Below are 19,392 nucleotides of genomic sequence, written 5' to 3'. Positions count from 1 at the left end.
ATAAATAAAAGACATGCTACCTTCCCCAAAGAACTTGCAATATTAAGTTCCACCTGATGTGTGGTACACTGATATCACAAAGCAGTGAAAACCTAGTGGATCTCCCCTTCTCAGGATTTCACAAGTGTTGGGGAATTCTCTGGGTGGTGTAGAGCTGGCATAGGAGAAAGGATGAGACCCTCCAGACTAGCCCATATAGAGATGGCATGACATCTGGAGACAGTAAACCATGGAAAACAAGGATTAAATAAATGAGGCTGCTTTGTTAATTATGCTTGTCTTGGTTGGAAGGCTTGGGTTGAACTGGGAGAGGTTGAGTTTTGCTGGGGACAAAAACCCTGAGAAAGAGGAAAGACTTTAGGGTAGAGAGTGAGAGGACCATTAGGTGCATGGTAGGTACAGGAAGTAAGGAAGGACAATAGAGGGAGAGTGGGGAGTTGGAAGGGGAGGGAAGGAGACATTTATTTCAAAATGACTATAATTAACTATGGTTTTAGCAGATTTCTTGGGATTGGAATCAGGATGGGAAATACGAGAGAGCTGGCAGCGCAAAAGAAGGGGTAGAAGAGAAAAGTGGAGAGAGAGAGGAGGAAAGATAGAGGGGTAGTGCTAGGACAGGGCAAAAGAGAGTGAGATTCTGAATGAACAGGGAAGCAAAGGAAGTGTGGCAGGGGGCAAGCAATGGTGAGAAACTTCTCTGTAAATCACCCAGTAGGACATTGTCTGGAATCAGGACTTGCAGCTGAACCTGAGACCAGCTAGCTGGCCTACAGCCAAACACCCTGATCAACCAGACTCCCTGAGAGGCATCACCAGGTCTGCTCTTAAGCCCAGCACCAGCCCAGGCTGGTGGCTGCTCAACATTTACTCCTGTAGCTGCGATCACTTCTGTGCTTGCCTTGTTCCTAGCCATACTGCTGCCCTGCCCCAGTCCACTCCAGCCCTGCTTGTTTCCTGACTCTGGCTCTGACACTCAGCTTTGAGTCCTGGTTCCTGACTCTGGCTTTCATCATTAGGCATGACCACCCACTGCTTAGTCCATGATAGTGGTGCTCTGGTTCAGGATGGATAAGCTCCTTGGAATTCCAGGGTGTCATATCTGCAATATTCACATTATCTCTATCTTAGTCTCTGTTCCTGCTTCTTTGGAGTCCATGGTGAAACTCCCATTGACTTAGTTCTGCAGAATCAGGTTCTTAGTGAGTGACATATGCAAAACTGCTGCCTAATCGTGGTGTCACTATGCCATCTGTCAAACTCAAAATAAGGATCTTTCCAAATGTCTTCTGGATTACAGCTTTTGCATCTATCCAATCATCTGTTGACAACACCCATCATGTTTATAGACTAAGGCTTTTCCTGTGTCCTCCCACATAGAGGAAGCAGTGAGATGACAGAGATTCATCCTTAGAGGAAATATTGTTTTGTTCCAAAACAAACGCACACAAATGCCTTAAAAAAAAAAAACAGCATATTTTTCTTACTGTGCCGTTTTGTTTTGAAAATTTTCTCAAATACTGTTTATCATAGCAACTCTCTCTGGCATTTCAGCTAAATTATATCTGGAAATTACAGGACATGACAAGGTCAAGGGGCACTTCCACTGATGCCAAGCTCTGTTTTTTTTTAACTTTATTTACCTTCTGCTTTTGACTAGATTCATATGATGCTTCTCCCCAACAACCAACCCCTTTTTTTTTTTACATTTTTTTTTTTATTTTCTTTATACTTTTGGCATCTTTAGTTCTCATGAAAGGTGCTAATTTGACAACTCTGTACACTGTTTATCCAGAGACCAGCCACAGGGAGCCATAGCGTCCTGGCAGTGAGCCTCAACCCTGGTCTGGAGGCAGCATCTTGATGAGTAAGAGAGCTGTTCAGGGGCCTTGCCTATCTGGTCCTTGGCCTCTCTGCTGAGATTGCCCTAATGATGGCAGTTTTGTGGGTGTTATGAGACCTTTTCCTTAGGCAATGCAGTGGGGACTAAAACTTGGCCATAAGTAGTATACTGAGTAGCAATTGTAAATGTTGTGGAAATGGGGGCATGATCCAAAGCCCACTGAAGCCAGTGAAAAGGCTCCTATCGTCTTCAGTAGTCAGACCCTTAATTCAAATCCACATAAGTTACTAATTATTAGGTGGTAAGAATTTTCTTTTGCTGTGTTGGAGTTGGCTAGCAGTTTGTGGGTGAAATGTCCCATTACCAAGCTACTGAGACATCCAGCCCTTTTCAGCAAGCCTTACTTTTAAGCTATGGGAAGAAATACAGTAGCCTTAGGATTCTGTAATAGAAATGATTGCTATACAACATCACAGGCATGAAAAGGTGCTTTTTTTATGATGGTGTAACTTAAAAAGATAGAGACTAATTCAAAAAAGCCCAGTAAATAAATATCCAAGGTAATGGGTGAATGCAAGTTTGCAGATCCGCAGTTGGTATAAATTAGCGTAGTTCACCAGCTGAGGATCTGGCCCAAGTTTTTTTCCATGCTATGTATTTACTGTGAGGTTTCTGGCTTGTCTTAAACAGAAGACTATTTTTGTAATGTGTTTGTGGTTTGTGGTGCTGTGAAGCTGCCCAAATTTGGCATGCCTGAGGACCCCAGAACATGAATCAGTGCGATTCAACAGTAACATTACTATTTGAGTTAGACTTCCTGACCACAGTGAAGGACTCATTTACTTTGGTGACCAGGATCATATTGTGGGTACTGCATGTTAAGATGAGTTCTAGTCATATTATTTGGAGGTACAAGATGGGGCGGTTAGCTGCCAAAATAACACCAATGATTTGTGGATCGTGTTGTGGTATTTATGCCTCGTCTAGGTTTTATCTAAACATCTTTAGGTTGGTTTTTTTACAATTACAAAATTGTAATATTACCACTTTAGAGCTGGCGGTCCTGCACTTACATTTGTTTTGTTGTATGGCTTTGATGCCACAATTAAATCGATTGATTGTTTCTAAATGTTTCTTTTAATTGAATATGGACTTGTATTGTCAGTTAAGTGTCATTAGTCAGGGGCTGTGTAATTCTGACATATACTGTACCGCATCCATGTATTCTTTTTTAATGTTGTTTCTTAATAGATTGGACATCATAAATCCAGAGTGATCTCTGAATTTTTATAAAGGGAAATCATGCCTCACCAATAACCTAGAATTCTTTGAGGGGGGTCGACAAGCATGTGGACAAGGGAGATCAAGTGGATATAGTGTACTTAGATTTTCAGAAATCCTTTGCAAGGTCCCTCACCAAAGGCTCTTAGGCAAAGTAAGCTGTCACGGGATAAAAAGGAAAGTCCTCTCATGGATCACTAATTAGTTAAAAGATAGGAAACAAAGGGTAAGAATATATGATCAGTTTTCAGAATGGAGAGAGGTAAATAGTGGTGTCCCCTGGGGGTCTATACTGGAACTAGTACTGTTCAACATATTCATAAATGATTTGGAAAAAGGGGTAAAGAGTGAGGTGGCAAATTTTGCAGATGATACAAAACTACTTAAGATAGTTAAGTCCAAAGCAGACTGCGAAGAGCTACAAAGGCATCTCAAAAAACTGGGTGACTGGGCAACAAAATGGCAGATGAAATTCAAGGTTCATAAATGTAAAGTAGTGCACATTGGAAAACACAATCCCAACTATACATATAAAATGATGGGGTCTAAATTAGCTGTTACCACTCAAGAAAGATCTTGGAGTCATTGTGGATAGTTCTCTTAAAATATCCACTCAATGTGCAGTGGCAGTCAAAAAAGCTAACAGAATGATAGGAATCATTAGGAGGAAAGGGATAGATAATAAGACAGAAAATATGATATTGCCTCTGTTTAAATCCATGGTACGAACACATCTTGAATACTGAATGCAGATCTGGTCGTCCCAGCTCAAAAAAGATATTGGAATTGGAAAAGGTTCAGAAAAGGGCAACAAAAATTATTAGGGGTATGGAATGGCTTCTGTATAAGGAGAGAGTAAAAAGACTGGGACTTTTCAGCTTGGAAAAGAGACGACTAAGAGGGTATATGATAGAGGTCTATAAAATCATGTCTGGTGTGGAGAAAGTAAAGAAGGAAGTGTTATTTACTCCTCAACACAAGAACTAAGGGTCACCAACTGAAATTAATAGGCAGCGTGTTTAAAACAAACAAAAGGAAGTATTTCTTCACACAATGCACTGTCAACCTGTGGAACTCTTTTCCGGAGGATGTTGGGAAGGCGCAGACTATAACAGGGTTCAAAAAAGAACTAGATAAGTTCATGGAGGATAGGTCCATCAATGACTATTAGCCAGAATGGGCAGCGATAGTGTCCCTAGTGTCTCTGTTTCCCAGAAGCTGGGAATGGGTAACAGGATGGACCACGTGATTACTTGTTCTGTTCATTTCATCTGAAGCACCTGGCATTGGCCACTGTCGGAAGACAGGATACTGGGCTAGATGGACCTTTGGTCTGACACAGTATGGCCATTCTTATATTCTTCTACAAATTCAAGGGGTTGCCTTCCTACTGACTGTGTTACCTGTTACTCGAATATCTATAGCTAACTATAAAAATGTTTTTCTTTTAGTTAAAGAGCTCATAGTTAACTGAGCCATGAGCTTGTAAAGTATTGAAAAGATTTTCATCACAGCATAATACATAAATAATCCATAACGTTAGAGTGCAAAGGACTAATTCTGCAACTTGTTTCCTTGACGACTACTCCCCTCCCACAAAGCAGAGTTTCATCAAGTAGATAAAGGCTACTCTTTACCTGAAATATTTACCTGAAATTTGAGACTGTTTCCTAAAACTTTTTTCCCCTTCTGTTTTCCACCTGCTCTTGCCACCCCAAAGCATTTTCTGAAGTAAAGATCTTTTTATTGGCACATTGTTGCCTTAAACTGTTTTCCTTTCCAGTGTTCAATGTGCAGCACATTATTATGCTATTTACTAGTGCACTTACGGAGTTGATGGGTTCCCTCTAATTAGTATAGAGTTGATAGATGGTAATATATGCACTTTTCTTAAAGATTTTATGGACCTGATCCAATGCTCAGTGAAGTTAGTGGGACTCTCTGGACTCAAATGGATATTGTACCTGGCCCTAAATATTTGCTCATCCACCACATAAATCTTGAGTGATAAAGAAGAGTTGTAATTCATTGAGGATCCAAAATCAAAATTTATGAAATGGGCTGTGGTCAATCAAGTCTGACACCTCACAGTAGGTTACCACATTTCAGGCTAACACTAGTAATAGTAACTAGGAAGTGGAAAGGCTTTTTATGCCTAAAAAGAATAAATAAATGGAATACTTAGTCTTTGTTAAAGGACATGCTGCTTTTGAGGTTTATGGCCAATGGGATAGCTTAGCTGTCAATGTTTTAACACCCTAATGGGAGGAGCGGATGGAATGAAGAGACCCTAAAATGATGGATTTTGTAAAACTGGAAATTAAGAAGCTGTTATGGCAAACCAGCTAACCTGTGTATAACTCATAGCAGTTTAACAAGAGACATTGCAATTGTAATCAGGACAATTGACTTGTGTGTGGATATCAAATAAATGTTAATTAGGCTAGCAATCTCTAATTCAGGGGTCGGCAACCTTTGGCACCTGGCCTATCAGGGTAAAGCTGCTGGTGGGCTGGGCCAGTTTGTTTATCTGGAGCGTCTGCAGGCACGGAGCCCTGCAGCTCCCACTGGCCACGGTTCGCTGTTCTTGGCCAATGGGAGCTGCGGGAAGTGGCGCAAGCTGAGGGATGTGCTAGCCACAGCTTTCTAAAGCTCCCATTGGCTGGGAACAGTGAACCGTGGCCAGTGGGAGCTGCGGGGCTCCGTGACTGCGGACGCTCCAGATAAACAAACCGGCCTGGCCCGCCAGAGGCTTTACCCTGATAGGCTGGGTATCAAAGGTTGCCGACCTCAGCTCTAACCAATTTACTTGTATTGGTAAGAATCAGAGTAGATACTAAGTGTATTTGTCTGAGGTTACCTACTTCCTGTTATAAGAAACTAAATTAGCTTGTAGATGCTAAGTCCCTTTCATGTCTTAATTGCCTTTATATTATTCATGTGACTGTGTTCAGTTAACCTGAAGATCAAAGATTTGAGACACTGCAGGAAACTCATAATATTACCTATAGCAGGGGTCAGCAACCTTTCAGAAGTGGTGTGCCTAGTCTTCATTTATTCACTATAATTTAAGGTTTCATGTGCCAGTAATACATTTTAACATTTTTAGAAGGTCTCTTTCTATAAGTCTATAATGTATAGTGAAACTATTGTTATATGTAAAGTAAATAAGGTTTTTAAAATGTTTAAGAAACTTCATTTAAAATTAAATTAAAATGCAGAGTACCCCGGACCGGTGGCCAAGACCTGGGTAGTGTGAGTGCCACTGAAAATCAGCACGCTGCCATAGGTTGCCTACCCCTGACCTATAGTGTCTTCAGCTTCTCTATCCCTGTTATAATGAATGACAGGCAGTTCCCATATATAAACCAGTGTAACTAGATTACCTGTGTATGGGTAGGAAATGGAATGTTAACTTCAAAGGATGGGTCAGTGTGTGCTCAACAAAAAAGGAGCTACAGTCACATGCTGTGCACAAAACACTTGACAGCCTATTTCAGCTACAAAAGAGAAACCTCTGGCCTGATTCTGCATCTCTAGTATGCTGACCTTTAAACAGTAAAGTTTAAGATGTGGGACTAAGATCTTCCAAGAAGTTACTTGGAATACCCTGGAAAATGCATGGAAAGACTCTAACAGACTCTACATTCTGACCTGTTGAAATGATTCAAGAGAGACTTTTGTGCAAACCAGAAAAGTCACCATCAATGCTACAATTCTGATCTGAGAACTTGGCAATCTCTTGTAACGTACATGATTCTTTAACCATTCAATAATTCTTTGTTTTCCTTTTATTAATACATCTTTAGTTAGTTACTAAGGGTTGGCTGACAGTAGGGGAGAAAGAAAAATTGAACTCTTGCCATTACTGGGGCCGGCTCTGTCCCCACTGGAGCGGGAGGGGCCTCGGGCAGAAGGGGCGGGGTGGGGGTCAGCGTCCCCAGCCAGCCCATCTGAGCTTCCTGGCCCGCGCCGCCTGGGGCTCCAGCAGCGATTTAAAGGGCTTGGGGCTCTGGCTGCTGCCATAGTAGCAGCAGCGGTGGCCAGAGCCCCGGGCCCTTTTAAATCGCTGGTCCTGGGGCAGCTGCAACTTTTGCCTGCCCCTACCATGTTTAAAGCCTTCTAGGGGAAGGGTGGGCAAAAGGGGCAACGACATTAAAGTGCTGCCACAGCAGCGCTTTAAAGTCAGCTGTATGAGCCGGTACCGGTACTCTTTTTACCGGTACACTGTACTGGCCCGTACCGCCTTACTTTCACCCCTGGCTGACCACATAATATTTGGGTAAGATTTGAAATACATATTGACCTGGGGGTAAGTGTCTGATCCTTTGGGAATGGTAGAACCTCATGTATGGTGAATTGGGTTTTCAGTAACCTCTCATCATATAAGACCAGTTTGTCTGGATGGGAATGAAGGGCTGGAATGCCTAAAGGGGACTGCATTTTAGCTTCTGGTAAACCAGTGTGGTTCTACAGAACCCCAGTTACTGACTTGATTAATCTAATTATAGAATAAATCACCAATTTTTGGTATGTGTCTGCCCTGTTTCTTGCAGTCTGCCCTGAGTGTGGCATTCTCAGTGTCTTCCATTTGAGGCACCAGTCACAGAAGCATTTAAAAGTCAACTTTTTCATTTTGGGGAAGGAAAAGCATTGTAAGCAATTGACATAGGACAGTATCTGGTCCTAATATTTTTATAAGGAAGATGAAAGAAGTAAAGGCCCTGTCCTGTAATCTTGATTTATGTGATGGTCTCATTGAAATCAACAGGATTACTTGCACAAGTAAAGACTACTTGTGTGAGTAATGGCTGTGGGATTGGTCTCCTAATCTGTAAATGTATCAGTTTCTGCAGGCTTGTATGACTTAATATAGACTGGATAATTAAATTTTCATTACCTAAAAGAGGGGTTTCAAAATGACCTACAGTGACATTTAACTCCGTTTTTATTTTCTTTCCTATATTACAGGTACTGTCTGCCTGTGTGCTAACCATAATCCTAGGATGTATATTTGGACTGAAGCCTAGCTGTTTAAGAGATGGTAAGTAATGTGATTCTCCAATATAAATAGTCTGAGCAATTCCTTTTTATAATTCATCAGGAGGTTATCAGAGAATCATCCTTATGTTGCAGGGAAAGACAGTTGTGTGCCTTACCTGAAGTAGTTTCAATTGCCAGCACCTTAGTCCGAGGACTTGCCTGTGGGAATTCCTGTGGGTCTCTGCTAGTTCATTGGTGTCTTTCCCTTTCACACACCCCTCCCCCATCCCTCCCACTATAAGGTTTACTCAGAGAGGAGACTGGGAGGTTGTATTCTAGGAACTGGAACAAATGAGGAAACAATTTGACTAGTGAAATGAGTAAATCCTCCATCAAAGAAATCCAAGAGGGAGTGGATTGTGACAGATTCTGACCAGACTCAGAACACAGAAATGCCATTGAGTTGAGTGTAAGGCCTTTTCCAGCTCAGGCAATAATCCTGTGATGATATTTACCCTGATATTCCAATTACTGTTAAATCCCCACTGGAATCTGTTTGATATTGTTCTACCATTTTACTCAGGCTTTGCAGAGAGAAACAGGATTTTTTTCGTGACCGATTAATTGATCAGCAGAAGGAGATGAGGTGGACACTTGTTTCAGCAGTTGACTTCCATCCTCTATTTGTCTTTCTCTTTTAGTAACTGTGAAATACTTATATCAGACCTTGTAGATGGGGGTTAGTACATGTGATTTTATTTATCAGTAAATAAAGCAGCTACCTATATACACCTCTACCCCGATATAACGTGACTCGATATAACATGAATTCGGATACAACACATTAAAGCAGTGCTCCGGGGTGCGGGGCGGGGCTGCGCACTCCGGCGGATCAAAGCAAGTTCGATATAACGCAGTTTCACCTATAATGCGATAAGATTTTTTTGGCTCCCGAAGACAGTGTTATATTGAGGTAGAGGGGGGTGTGTGTGTGTGTGTATGTGTGTGTATGTATGTGTATATATATATATATCACCATGATATCTAACTTTAGGCAACCACAGGATATTGGAAAACTAGAATAAACACATCTATCTAAATAGTGGTACAATAAAGCTGTGTCATTCCCTACAATGATCTTATTGATGTTCTAGGCATATTGACCAATTCAGGATTAATGTTTAGCCATTGACATCTAAATTCCCACCCTACCAGCATCCTAATAGCCACACACTGCTTGTTTGAAAGAAACAATAGAAAAGACATGAAGGAATGTTGATCATAATACTTTTAGTCCTTAATCATACCCCTATCTGGAATAATTATAATGGTACAAAGTCTGTGTCTAGAGCAAGTGCTAGTTTTCTGTCCTTTGCGAATATTTAGATCTTGTTACCATTGTAGTTTGAGTTCTGCCCTACTTTTTGCTAATAGCTGCTAAGTTCCTAATACTGAGGTTACTGAAAGTAATGACACTGTCCAATATTTCAGTCAAAACTTGCAAAGGCCGTTGCTTTGAGAGGACATTTGGAAGCTGCCGCTGTGATGGAGATTGCGTCGAACTTGGAAATTGCTGCTTAGATTTCCAGGAAGCATGTATACAGCCAGGTAAGAGTGAAAACATTGGGGAGACAAAGGGAAGCAGTTACATCATCTACTTTATAAATTACTGCCACCGGCGGAGGTACTAGTGAAGACAGGTCATCATCCGCTCCTGGCTGTTTAAACACCATGTTGCTGAGACCTGCTGTAAGAACACTGTGGTTAAAATGCCATTGATTTGTCTATGCTAGTGAGTCCACGATTGCTTTCATTGATGAAGCATATGGTTACTAATATTTTAATTTTATTATTATTATGGCAGCAAACCTGTATCTGGCACAGGCAGCACTGGCTGGCATGGGGGGAAACACGGGAGGGCCCCTCCCATTCTCTGCTCCTTTATGCCCACTCCCCACCCAAATGAAAAAGGAAGCACATAGAAGCTCTGGGGAGACTGCTCTCCCTCCCCGCTAGAGCTGAGCAGTAATGGGACTTTCCATTCATTGAAAAATTCTGAGATTTTGAAGTATTTTTGTTCCATAGCAAAACATCTCAGATTTTTATGTGCAGTAGCTGCCTGGCCCAGCAGCCGCCCAGTGGCCCTAGAGAGCGACATGTGCCTGATTCAGGAAAACACCTGAAAAAAACCTGATACAAACTATGAGCTTGATCTGGCTTTCATTCCAGTAACCAAGAGTTTCACCATTGACAATAGTGAGAATAGGATTGGGCACTGTGGCCTCGATTCAGGAAAGCACTTTAACATGTGCTCCATCACTACTCAGGACAGCTCTTGAACTGAACTATTATGGGAAGGCCGGATTAAGCGTGCTTGCCATGAAAGATATAAATTGTCACTACTTTGGGAAATCCATACAAGGCTGCCTTTTATTGTCCTTCTTGATCTGTGGCAATATAACGATACAATGTCATGGTATCACTTATAAGTGGCTGTTATTGCTTTGTGCTCTGTTATGCATGTGTGGACTCCTTAAAACTCATCTTTGCTTGTGGATCAGGAGGCAGAATTTAGCCCTTAATTTTTACATTACTCTTGCATGTAGACCTTAGTCCATCCTGTGCTTTGCTGCACATTGGGATACCCACATTTGTCATCCTGGCCTGTCAACTGCCCTTCTCTCCAAATCTCCCCATTTCATGAGGTGCTTGATGTCATTCAGAACTGTTAGTTTCCATGTTATTCATGGTCTTCCTCTCTTTCTTGCGTTTTCTGGCTTTCATTCAAGAGCTGTGTTTGGTAAGCGTTCTTTTTCCATTCTCAGCACATGTCCCAGCCACTGATGTCTTCTTTTGTAGATTATTTGTGAGAGGATACCTTGCTCAGTCATTTTTATGACTTCTTCATTCGTCTTCCTATCTCTGTTATTCCCAATATTCTTCTCAGACATTTGTGATGAAATGCATCCAGCTTTTGCATATCTTTCTTGGTAAGTTGCCATGTCTCACAGCTTTATGTTGTGATGGCGATAACAAATGCTTTGTACACCATTCAGTTTTGTCTTGAGGGAGATGTTTTTGAGTTGCCAGATGTTTTTGAGTCTTCCAAATGCAGCGTTTGCCTTCCCGATTCTTCTACTTATTTCCTCGGAACTAGTACCATCTTGTCCACCTTCTCCAGTTTCTCTTCTTCAATTTTGATTTCTGTCCCTATTGTCCCCATTAACATGACTTTACATTTCTTTGCATTGTATCTCAAACCTATCTTCTCCATTACTTCTTTTACTTGGTTTGTGCATTTCACTGATCAGAGCAATGTTGTCAGCAAAGTCTAGATCAAATAGCTTTGAATTGTTCCATTTTAGGCCATACGTAACAGTGTCATATTGTTTTAATCCATGGTTGATGACTAGCATAACAAAAAAGGAGACAGGACGCACCCCTGCCTTACACCTGTCTTGATGCTGAATGGATTACTCAATCCATTTTCCATTTTAATGCAGCATTTTGAGTTGGTGTAGAATGCCTTCAGAATGTTAATTAATTTTGTTGGAATTCCTTATTGTTCCATAATTTTCCACATTGTTTCTCTGTTTACACTATCAAATGAAATTGATGGCAAGACTGCCTTGGAATTCAGTTGTGTTCTCAATAATCCGTCTCAGGGTGAAAATAGCGTTTGTGCCCAATCTCCCTTGTCTAAATGCAGATTGTTGTTCACGTAGGATGGTGCCAGTGCTGATCCCAAGACCGGATCAGAAAGGAGGAGGGTTGGTCAATGGGGCGGCTTCCCGTCACCGTTTATATATTTAAAAAAAAAGTTCTAGCTTCAGAAACTACTCACATAAACCTGCATGTAGACAAGAACTAAAAATTGTACTTTTTGCATTTGATTTCTGCTTGTAGCTCATATATGGACCTGCAATAAGTTCCGGTGTGGAGAGAAGAGGCGGCCAGAGAATCGTTGCTCCTGTTCAGATGATTGTGAGGAAAACAAAAATTGTTGTGTCAATTATTATATAGTTTGCCAAGGTAAATTCCCATCTTACCTTCCCAACCACACCCTTCTTGTTTGAAAGGAACAATAGAAAAGTTACAAAGCAATGTTAATTGTAACACTTTTAGTCTTTAGTCATACTGTTAACAGGAATAATGATAACAGTACAAAACTTGTATCTAGAGCATGCCCTAGTTTTCTCATTTTTTTCAAATCGTTAGATTTTGTTACCATTGTTGCTTGACTTCTGGCCAACTTTTTGCTAATGGCTGCTAAGTTCTTACTACTAAGATTACTACAAGTAATGATGATGCCACCTGAGAAGTCCTGGCCTTTCATCCTAACGGTGTGAAAACTGAAAGAAATATTTTTTGCCCCCCACCCCCCTTTTTAGAAATTGTGATGGACATTTAGCAGATCAATTTTATTTAATATGAGAACTTGTACAATATTTCTTAATGTGACTGTACCTATTTTAGGAGCGAAAAGTTGGGTTGAAGAAAAATGTGAGGACATTAATGAACCCCAGTGCCCATCAGGGTAAGGATGGTCTCTCTCTATTTGGAAGTTTGCATTTAAAACAATATTTTTAAGAGTAATGTTATCTCAGTTTACAATCAATCAAACCACTCCTTACCTTATAATAGTAATTATATTCCACTATTATTTATAGTGTACCAGTAACATTACAAATATAGTTGTTTTTATTGGTAAAAGGTTCAATATACAAGCACCATTTTATAACAATCTCCCATAAATGTCCAATCCTGTAAGGTGCTGGGTGCTCACTTCTTCCATCTCAGAATCATGCCGCATCGGGTCTTTTAAGGTAACAAATTTCTTGCTATGGTATAAATGGTAGATATTCCAGGCTTTTGAACTAAAAACAATTGTGCTCTGTGCAACCAGCTAGAGAGGCATGGGGGGTCAATTGAAGTATTATTCAGGGCTGTCAAGTGTCATGCATCTTGCATGCCCTGTCATCCCTGCCTGCAGCTCAGCCTGAATCTTACCTCTGGCTGACCTGTAAACTGCAGCAGCAGTGGGCCCTTTTGGTTGCTAGAGGCCACTGTGAAGCATGGAGACGGGAAGCCAGGTGGCCCATAGGACTCCTGTGGCTGCTTTCTCAGTGGGAGTTGAGCATGGAGGGGTCAAGCAGTGATGAGAGGAAATTAAGGGGTGGCAGCAGCAGCTAGTATCCCCAGTGGCAGGGCCAGAAGGTAATGGGACTCAGTACTGACTCCAGCCAGACACAGCTGCCCTCCCAGACAGCACAACCCCAGCACCCTTCAACTCCTACTACAGACCTACCCCAGTGCCGCCTAAGCAGTAGTCAGGCAACTACCCAACTACCCTATACATGCTCCAGCACCCACCAACTCCAGCACCCTAGAATCCATCCACCTAATCCAGCAACCCCCGCTGCTGTCCCTATAGGCATTAGGTTTTAGGCAGTTCCACGTTCTACATACCACCACTGCTAGGTGGAAGGTGTATTGACCATACGTGGAATTTTATGATCATATGCAAATTATCTACAGTATGCAAATTAGTTCCTTAAAAATGTGCATAAAATGTCACCATATGGAGCTGCCAAGATTTGTGTAGCTTCTATAGTTCTTATACTTTATAGATTAAATCAGTTCAAACTCTCAGAATTGTTTGTTTTGGTTTTGGTTTTTACCTTGGAGGACCAAGCCATATCTAGCAATTTAGTAAAACTGGCTTTCAAACATAAGGATAATTACACTAGCCAACAGCAAATTATTTACTTGAGGTTTCAGGAATTTTGCCATTCAAGTCTTGTTTGGGATTCAGTCTGGGCTGTGAGCACCGGCTTCTGAAACCAAAATAGCTGCGTTATATTTACTATGGATATGCCACATGCCTGGGTGTTGGGGACCACTGTGCAGATGTCTTCACAGTCCCTACTTACTCCAAATGGAATAATTTTTAAAATATTTTTTGCCCATCTCTTCCTAATTTGTTCCCATTATGTGGATCAGTTGGGTTATTACGTATGAAATACTTAAATACATAAGGAAAATGCAGCATAAATAATTGAAAATGCTAACTGACCTTTGTAAAAGTTTTAATTAGAGGAGTTCATATTTCACATAGCTCAGTATATCTCTGAGGCAGCAGGTGTGCCATGTGATCCAGCTTCCACATCCAGGTCCGGCTCCAGGCGCCAGCTTACAAAGCAGATGCTTGGGGCGGCCACTTCGGAGAGGGGCGGCATGTCCAACTGTTCGGCGGCAATTCGGCGGACGGTCCCTCACTCCTGCAGGGAGCGAAGGACCTCCTGCCGAATTGCCGCCGCAGGTTGCGATCATGATCGCGGGCTTTTTTGTTTGTTTTTTTTTTTGTTTGGCTGCTTAGGGCGGCCAAAACCCTGGAGCCGGCCCTGTCCACATCAGGCCTACTTCTGCAGTCTTACCTAAGCCACGTTTCCATTGTGTAAGGAGTGAGAGATCAAGTCTATGACATCAACAATGAGCATGAGTACAAGGTACAGCTGTCAATGGGTAGGAAGAAAAAAGACCTGCATTTCATGCACATATTTTGACCTATGAGATGATCAAAAAATGAGCCTTAAAACTGAAGTCAGTTGCAGACTTTTGTGGAATGACTGGATTTTACATTTAGATAATGTCAAAAGGTTTCATTTTGACTATGGATTTGTTTAATTTTGCTTTCATGTTGAATATAATATGTATTATAAAATTATTATAATAATTTTATGTTTAGATGTTATTGGAAAAAAAGTTTCCATTTTTTCCAATCAGCAACGAAATGATTCTACCATATATGGAAAAAAATGTTTACAAAAATAAATATTTGGGAATTTCCTTTCCACAAAATACTTTTAAATGTTGACTTTCTGTTCTGGTTTGGAACATAAACAACTTTTGAAATGTCAGCATTTCCCACAGAAAGAAATTCCAGTTTCTATCCAGCTCTAATTCCACCTCCCTTTTGGCCCCCACCTTTGTCAGTGAAGAGGCCTTGCTGAGCCTGCCAACTGTCTGGGGTTTTGAGAGTTAATTCCCATCCAGGGTTCAGAGGCAACTCAAAGGAGTTGCTATCGGCTGCAAGCTAACTTGGTGCTGCTGAGTTCTACTCCTTAAAAGAAGGGGTTGTCATCCTCAGAAGCCAGACAAGATCAGCAGAAGCTGATCAGAAGCCAGAGCAATGGCATAAAACATAGGAGCTACCATTTATGGTTTGTGCTTTTTGTTCTGGCAGTTTTGAGTTTACTGCATGGAAGGAATGCTCAGCTAGAGACTTTTACCAAACTAGTGTCTATTGGTGGTCAACCAGAAACTCTTCCATAAAACCCAGTCCAGAAAGGTGATGTGTGTTCTAGTTTGAGTCAGACAGACAGAGCCCCCCACCAATGATAACAAATGAAAACTGCATGCCCCATTCCTAGAGTGGAGATAAACAAGAATGCAAGTGCATCTTGCTCAGCGCTCACTTTGAGCTAATAGAATTGCTCTTGGGTCTCTACAACAACTGGACTTTTTTGTATTTTGAGTGTATGTCAAAGTGTTTCCTAATGTACCGTTACTTACTTGGTGTTTCCTTGTCATACTTGCATATTTTGTGCTTTTAAATCACTCTTAATTCTTTGTTTTGGGTTGCATTGGGTGGGTTCTGATGGTCCAGAGTAGAATAAGGCTCTGATCCTACAAATACTTAAGCGTGTGCTTAACGTTACTCACCTGAGTAATCCCACAGACTTCAATGGGACTGATCACATGCTTAGAGTTAAGCATGTATTGAAGTCTTTGCAGGATCTGGGCCTACATGATTTATGCAAAGGCATAAATTATTTTTTTCTGAAACGAAAAATCCTTGTCTTTTCCTGTGGTGGTGGAGAAAGAATGTGTCGGATATCCTTAAGTTTCAAGTTAGGCTATCTCAAGGGGGCAAGATACGTAAATACCAATCTTTTCTCTGGCTGATTCAGAGAAGGGATTTGAATCCACATCTCTTACCTCTAAGGTGAGTGCCTTAATCAGGCTATAGAGTTATTCTTGCTATTTGGCACAATTGACTTTTAAGCATTTATACAAAGTTGACCAACTCCAACAGGAGCGAGAGCAATCAATTAACTGCAGAATGACCTATAGCCTGGTTGTTAAGAGTGCTGGCCTGGAAGAGAGAAGATCTGAGTTCAAGTCTCTGCCCCAGAGTGGGCTTTAAACCCCCATTTATCATGGCCTAGGCAAGTATGTTAACCATTGGGCTAAACCTTATAAAAGAGCTGCAAGACAAACTTTGCTGACCTTGAAAAACTTTTCTCCAGCAGAAACTATCAGGTCAAATTTATGAATAGTTTCTAGTCGACTGGAACTGCATTTTTCAGCAAACAAACGAAAAATTTCTGCCCATCTGTAATTGTGAACATTAATGAGTATCTGTTTAGCTCTTTACACTGGAAAAGCAGTGTAAAGATATTAAATTCCATGTTTTTCTTTTACTCTCTTATTTCTAATTGTTCAGGTTTGCAAAACCCCCAGTTTTGTTGTTTTCTTTGGATGGCTTCAGAGCAGAGTATTTGCACACCTGGGGTGGACTTCTTCCTGTTATTAGCAAATTACGTGAGTAGATTCTCTGTCCAAGCAATAACATGACACTTAATTAGAAAAATCTAAGCTGTCCATTGTTTTAAGAGTACAAGGAGAACTCTTTTAAACACTTCACCAGGAGCTGGCCAAGTATTCTTTGGGCTCTCAGTGAGAGACTGAATGTGGTTGAGCAGCCCTTTCTGTGGTTGAGCAGTGATAGTTTTGCAAAATAAAAAAGCAGTTAGATGTGATGTTTTGACTCCATACCATTTCTGAAGTATGATTCAGCCTGCAGAGTGACTTGTATTTAGATGGGGAGGTGACAAAATAATGGAAAGAGGGGTAGAAAGTATTTCAATATTTTGAGAAGGAAAGCGAGGTGGAGAAAATAGGAGAAATGACTAATAAAATGCAAGAGGTGATGCATAGAGTAGGAAAATGATGATATTTGAGGGAGGAGTTTCATTTTGTTAAATGAATGAGTGACTAGAAGCGGCCATAGTCTTAGTGCTTTTTTCAACAGGTTTTGTGGTGTTTTACAGAATATAAAGTTTAGTTGTTTTCTTTTTTTTTTAAAGCCCAAGGTTTTTATCCCTTATAAGGATAATTGAAACATAAGGCATACAACCAAACTCTTGATCACTTGTAAAAATTCCATGGTACTTCTTGCCTGAGTAGCAATGTCAGGCTTGCTGTGCTGTCCAAATTACAATCTGGAGTGACTACATTCTGTTTATCTAAAAATAACAAATGAAAACATTCTCTCCTTAGATATTAAAAATGTATACACTTGGACTGAGATTGAGATGGAAATAGGAGATAGACTTGTTGAAAGTCTTTGGGTAAGGATAAAAGGGGTAAAAAACAAGTGATGTCATGGTAGGGGTCTAAGACCACCTAACCAGGAAGAAGAGGTGAATGAGGCTTTTTTTAAACAGCTAACAAAATCATCCAAAGCACAGGACTTGATGGTGATGGGGGACTTTAACTACCCAGACATCTGTTGGGAAAATAACACAGCAGGGCACAGATTATCCAACAAGTTATTGGAATGTATTGGAGACAATTTTTTATTTCAGAAGGTGGAGACAGCTACCAGGGGAGAGGCTGTTCTCGATTTGATTTTGACAAATAGGGAGGAAGTAGTTGAGAATTTGAAAGTGGAAGGCAGCTTGAGTGAAAGTGATCATGAAATGATAGAGTTTATGATTCTAAGGAATGGTAGGAGGGAGAACAGCAAAATAAAAACAATGGATTTCAAGAAGGCAGACTTTAGCAAACTCAGGGAGTTGGTAGGTAAGATCCCATGGGAACCAAGTCTAAGGGGAAAAACAATAGAAGACAGTTGGCAGGTTTTCAAAGAGATATTAAGTGCACAAGAGCAAACTATCCCACTGCGTAGGAAAGATAGGAAGTATGTCAAGAAACCACCCTGTCTTAACCAGGAGATCTTCAATGATCTAAAAATCAAAAAAGAGTCCTACAAAAAGTAGAAACTAGGTCAAGTTACAAGGGATGAATATAAACAAATAACACAAGTATGTAGGGACAAAATTAGAAATGCCAAGGCACAAAACGAGATCAAACTAGTTAGAGACATAAAGGGTAACAAGAAAACATTCTACAAATACATTAGAAGCAAAAGTAACGGGCCTACCCTGTCCTTGGTCTTCCTCAATAAGCGCGGAAAAATAGCAATAGGAAATGTGGAAGGTGCTTAATGACTTCTTTGTTTCGGTTTTCACCAAGAAGGTTGGTGGTGATTGGATGTCTAATGTAGTGAATGCCAGTGAAAATGAGGTAGGGTCAGAAGAGGCTAAAATAGGGAACGAACAAGTTAAGAATTACTTGGACAAATTAGATGTTTTCAAGTCACCAGGGCCTGATGAAATGCATCCTAGAATACACAAGGAGCTGACTGAGGAGATGTCTGAGCCTTAGTGATTATCTTTGAGAAGTCCTGGAAGATGGGAGAGATTCCAGAAGACTGGATAAGGGTAAATATAGTGCCTATCTATAAAAAGGGAAATAAGGACAACCCAGGTAATTACAGACCAATCAGCTTAACTTCTGTACCCAGAAAGATAATGGAGCAAGTAATTAAGCAATCAGTTTGCAAACATCTAGAAGATAATAATGTGATTAAGTAACAGTCAGCATGGATTTGTCAAAAATAAATCATGTCAAACAACCTGATAGCTTTCTTTGACAGGGTAACAAGTCTTGTGGATGCGTGCATGTGTGTGGGTGGGGTTGGGGGGACGGGGGAGGGAGCGGTAGGTGTGGTATATCTTGATTTTAGTAAAGCTTTTGATACTGTCCTTCATGACCTTCTCATAAATAAACTAGGGAAATTGAACCTAGATGGAACTACTATAAGGTGGGTGCAAAACTGGTTGGAAAACCATTCCCAGAAGCATAGTTATCAGTGGTTCACAGTCATGCTGGAAGGGTATAATGAGTGGGGTCCCACAGGGATCAGTTCTGGGTCCGGTTCTGTTCAATATCTTCATCAATGATTTAGATAATGGCATAGAGAGTACACTTATAACATTTGTGGACGATACAAAGCTGGGAGGGGTTGCAAGTACTTTGGAGGATAGGATTAAAATTCAAAATGATCTGGACAAACTGGAGAAATGATCTGAAGTAAATAGGATGAAATTCAATAAGGACAAATGCAAAGTATTCCATTTAGGAAGGAACAATCAGTC

At 40.8% G+C, this 19,392-nt stretch overlaps 1 protein-coding gene across 1 annotated transcript in view; it reads left to right on the top strand.

Annotated features, from left to right (window-relative positions):
• ENPP1 (ectonucleotide pyrophosphatase/phosphodiesterase 1) overlaps positions 1–19,392 on the top strand; it is a 74,606-nt gene that overhangs the window by 16,274 nt on the left and 38,940 nt on the right. Inside the window, exons 2-6 of the mRNA XM_054023324.1 lie at positions 8,093–8,165; positions 9,596–9,712; positions 12,011–12,136; positions 12,581–12,641; positions 16,614–16,711. Coding sequence (XP_053879299.1) covers positions 8,093–8,165; positions 9,596–9,712; positions 12,011–12,136; positions 12,581–12,641; positions 16,614–16,711 — 475 coding nt within the window. The remainder of the gene's footprint in view (positions 1–8,092; positions 8,166–9,595; positions 9,713–12,010; positions 12,137–12,580; positions 12,642–16,613; positions 16,712–19,392) is intronic.

This window comes from Malaclemys terrapin, chromosome 3, assembly GCF_027887155.1.
Source record: "Malaclemys terrapin pileata isolate rMalTer1 chromosome 3, rMalTer1.hap1, whole genome shotgun sequence".
In the NCBI taxonomy this organism is placed as follows: Eukaryota; Metazoa; Chordata; order Testudines; family Emydidae; genus Malaclemys; species Malaclemys terrapin.
Note: the sequence above shows the minus strand (reverse complement) of the source record. Positions and strands in the feature narration are given on the sequence as shown.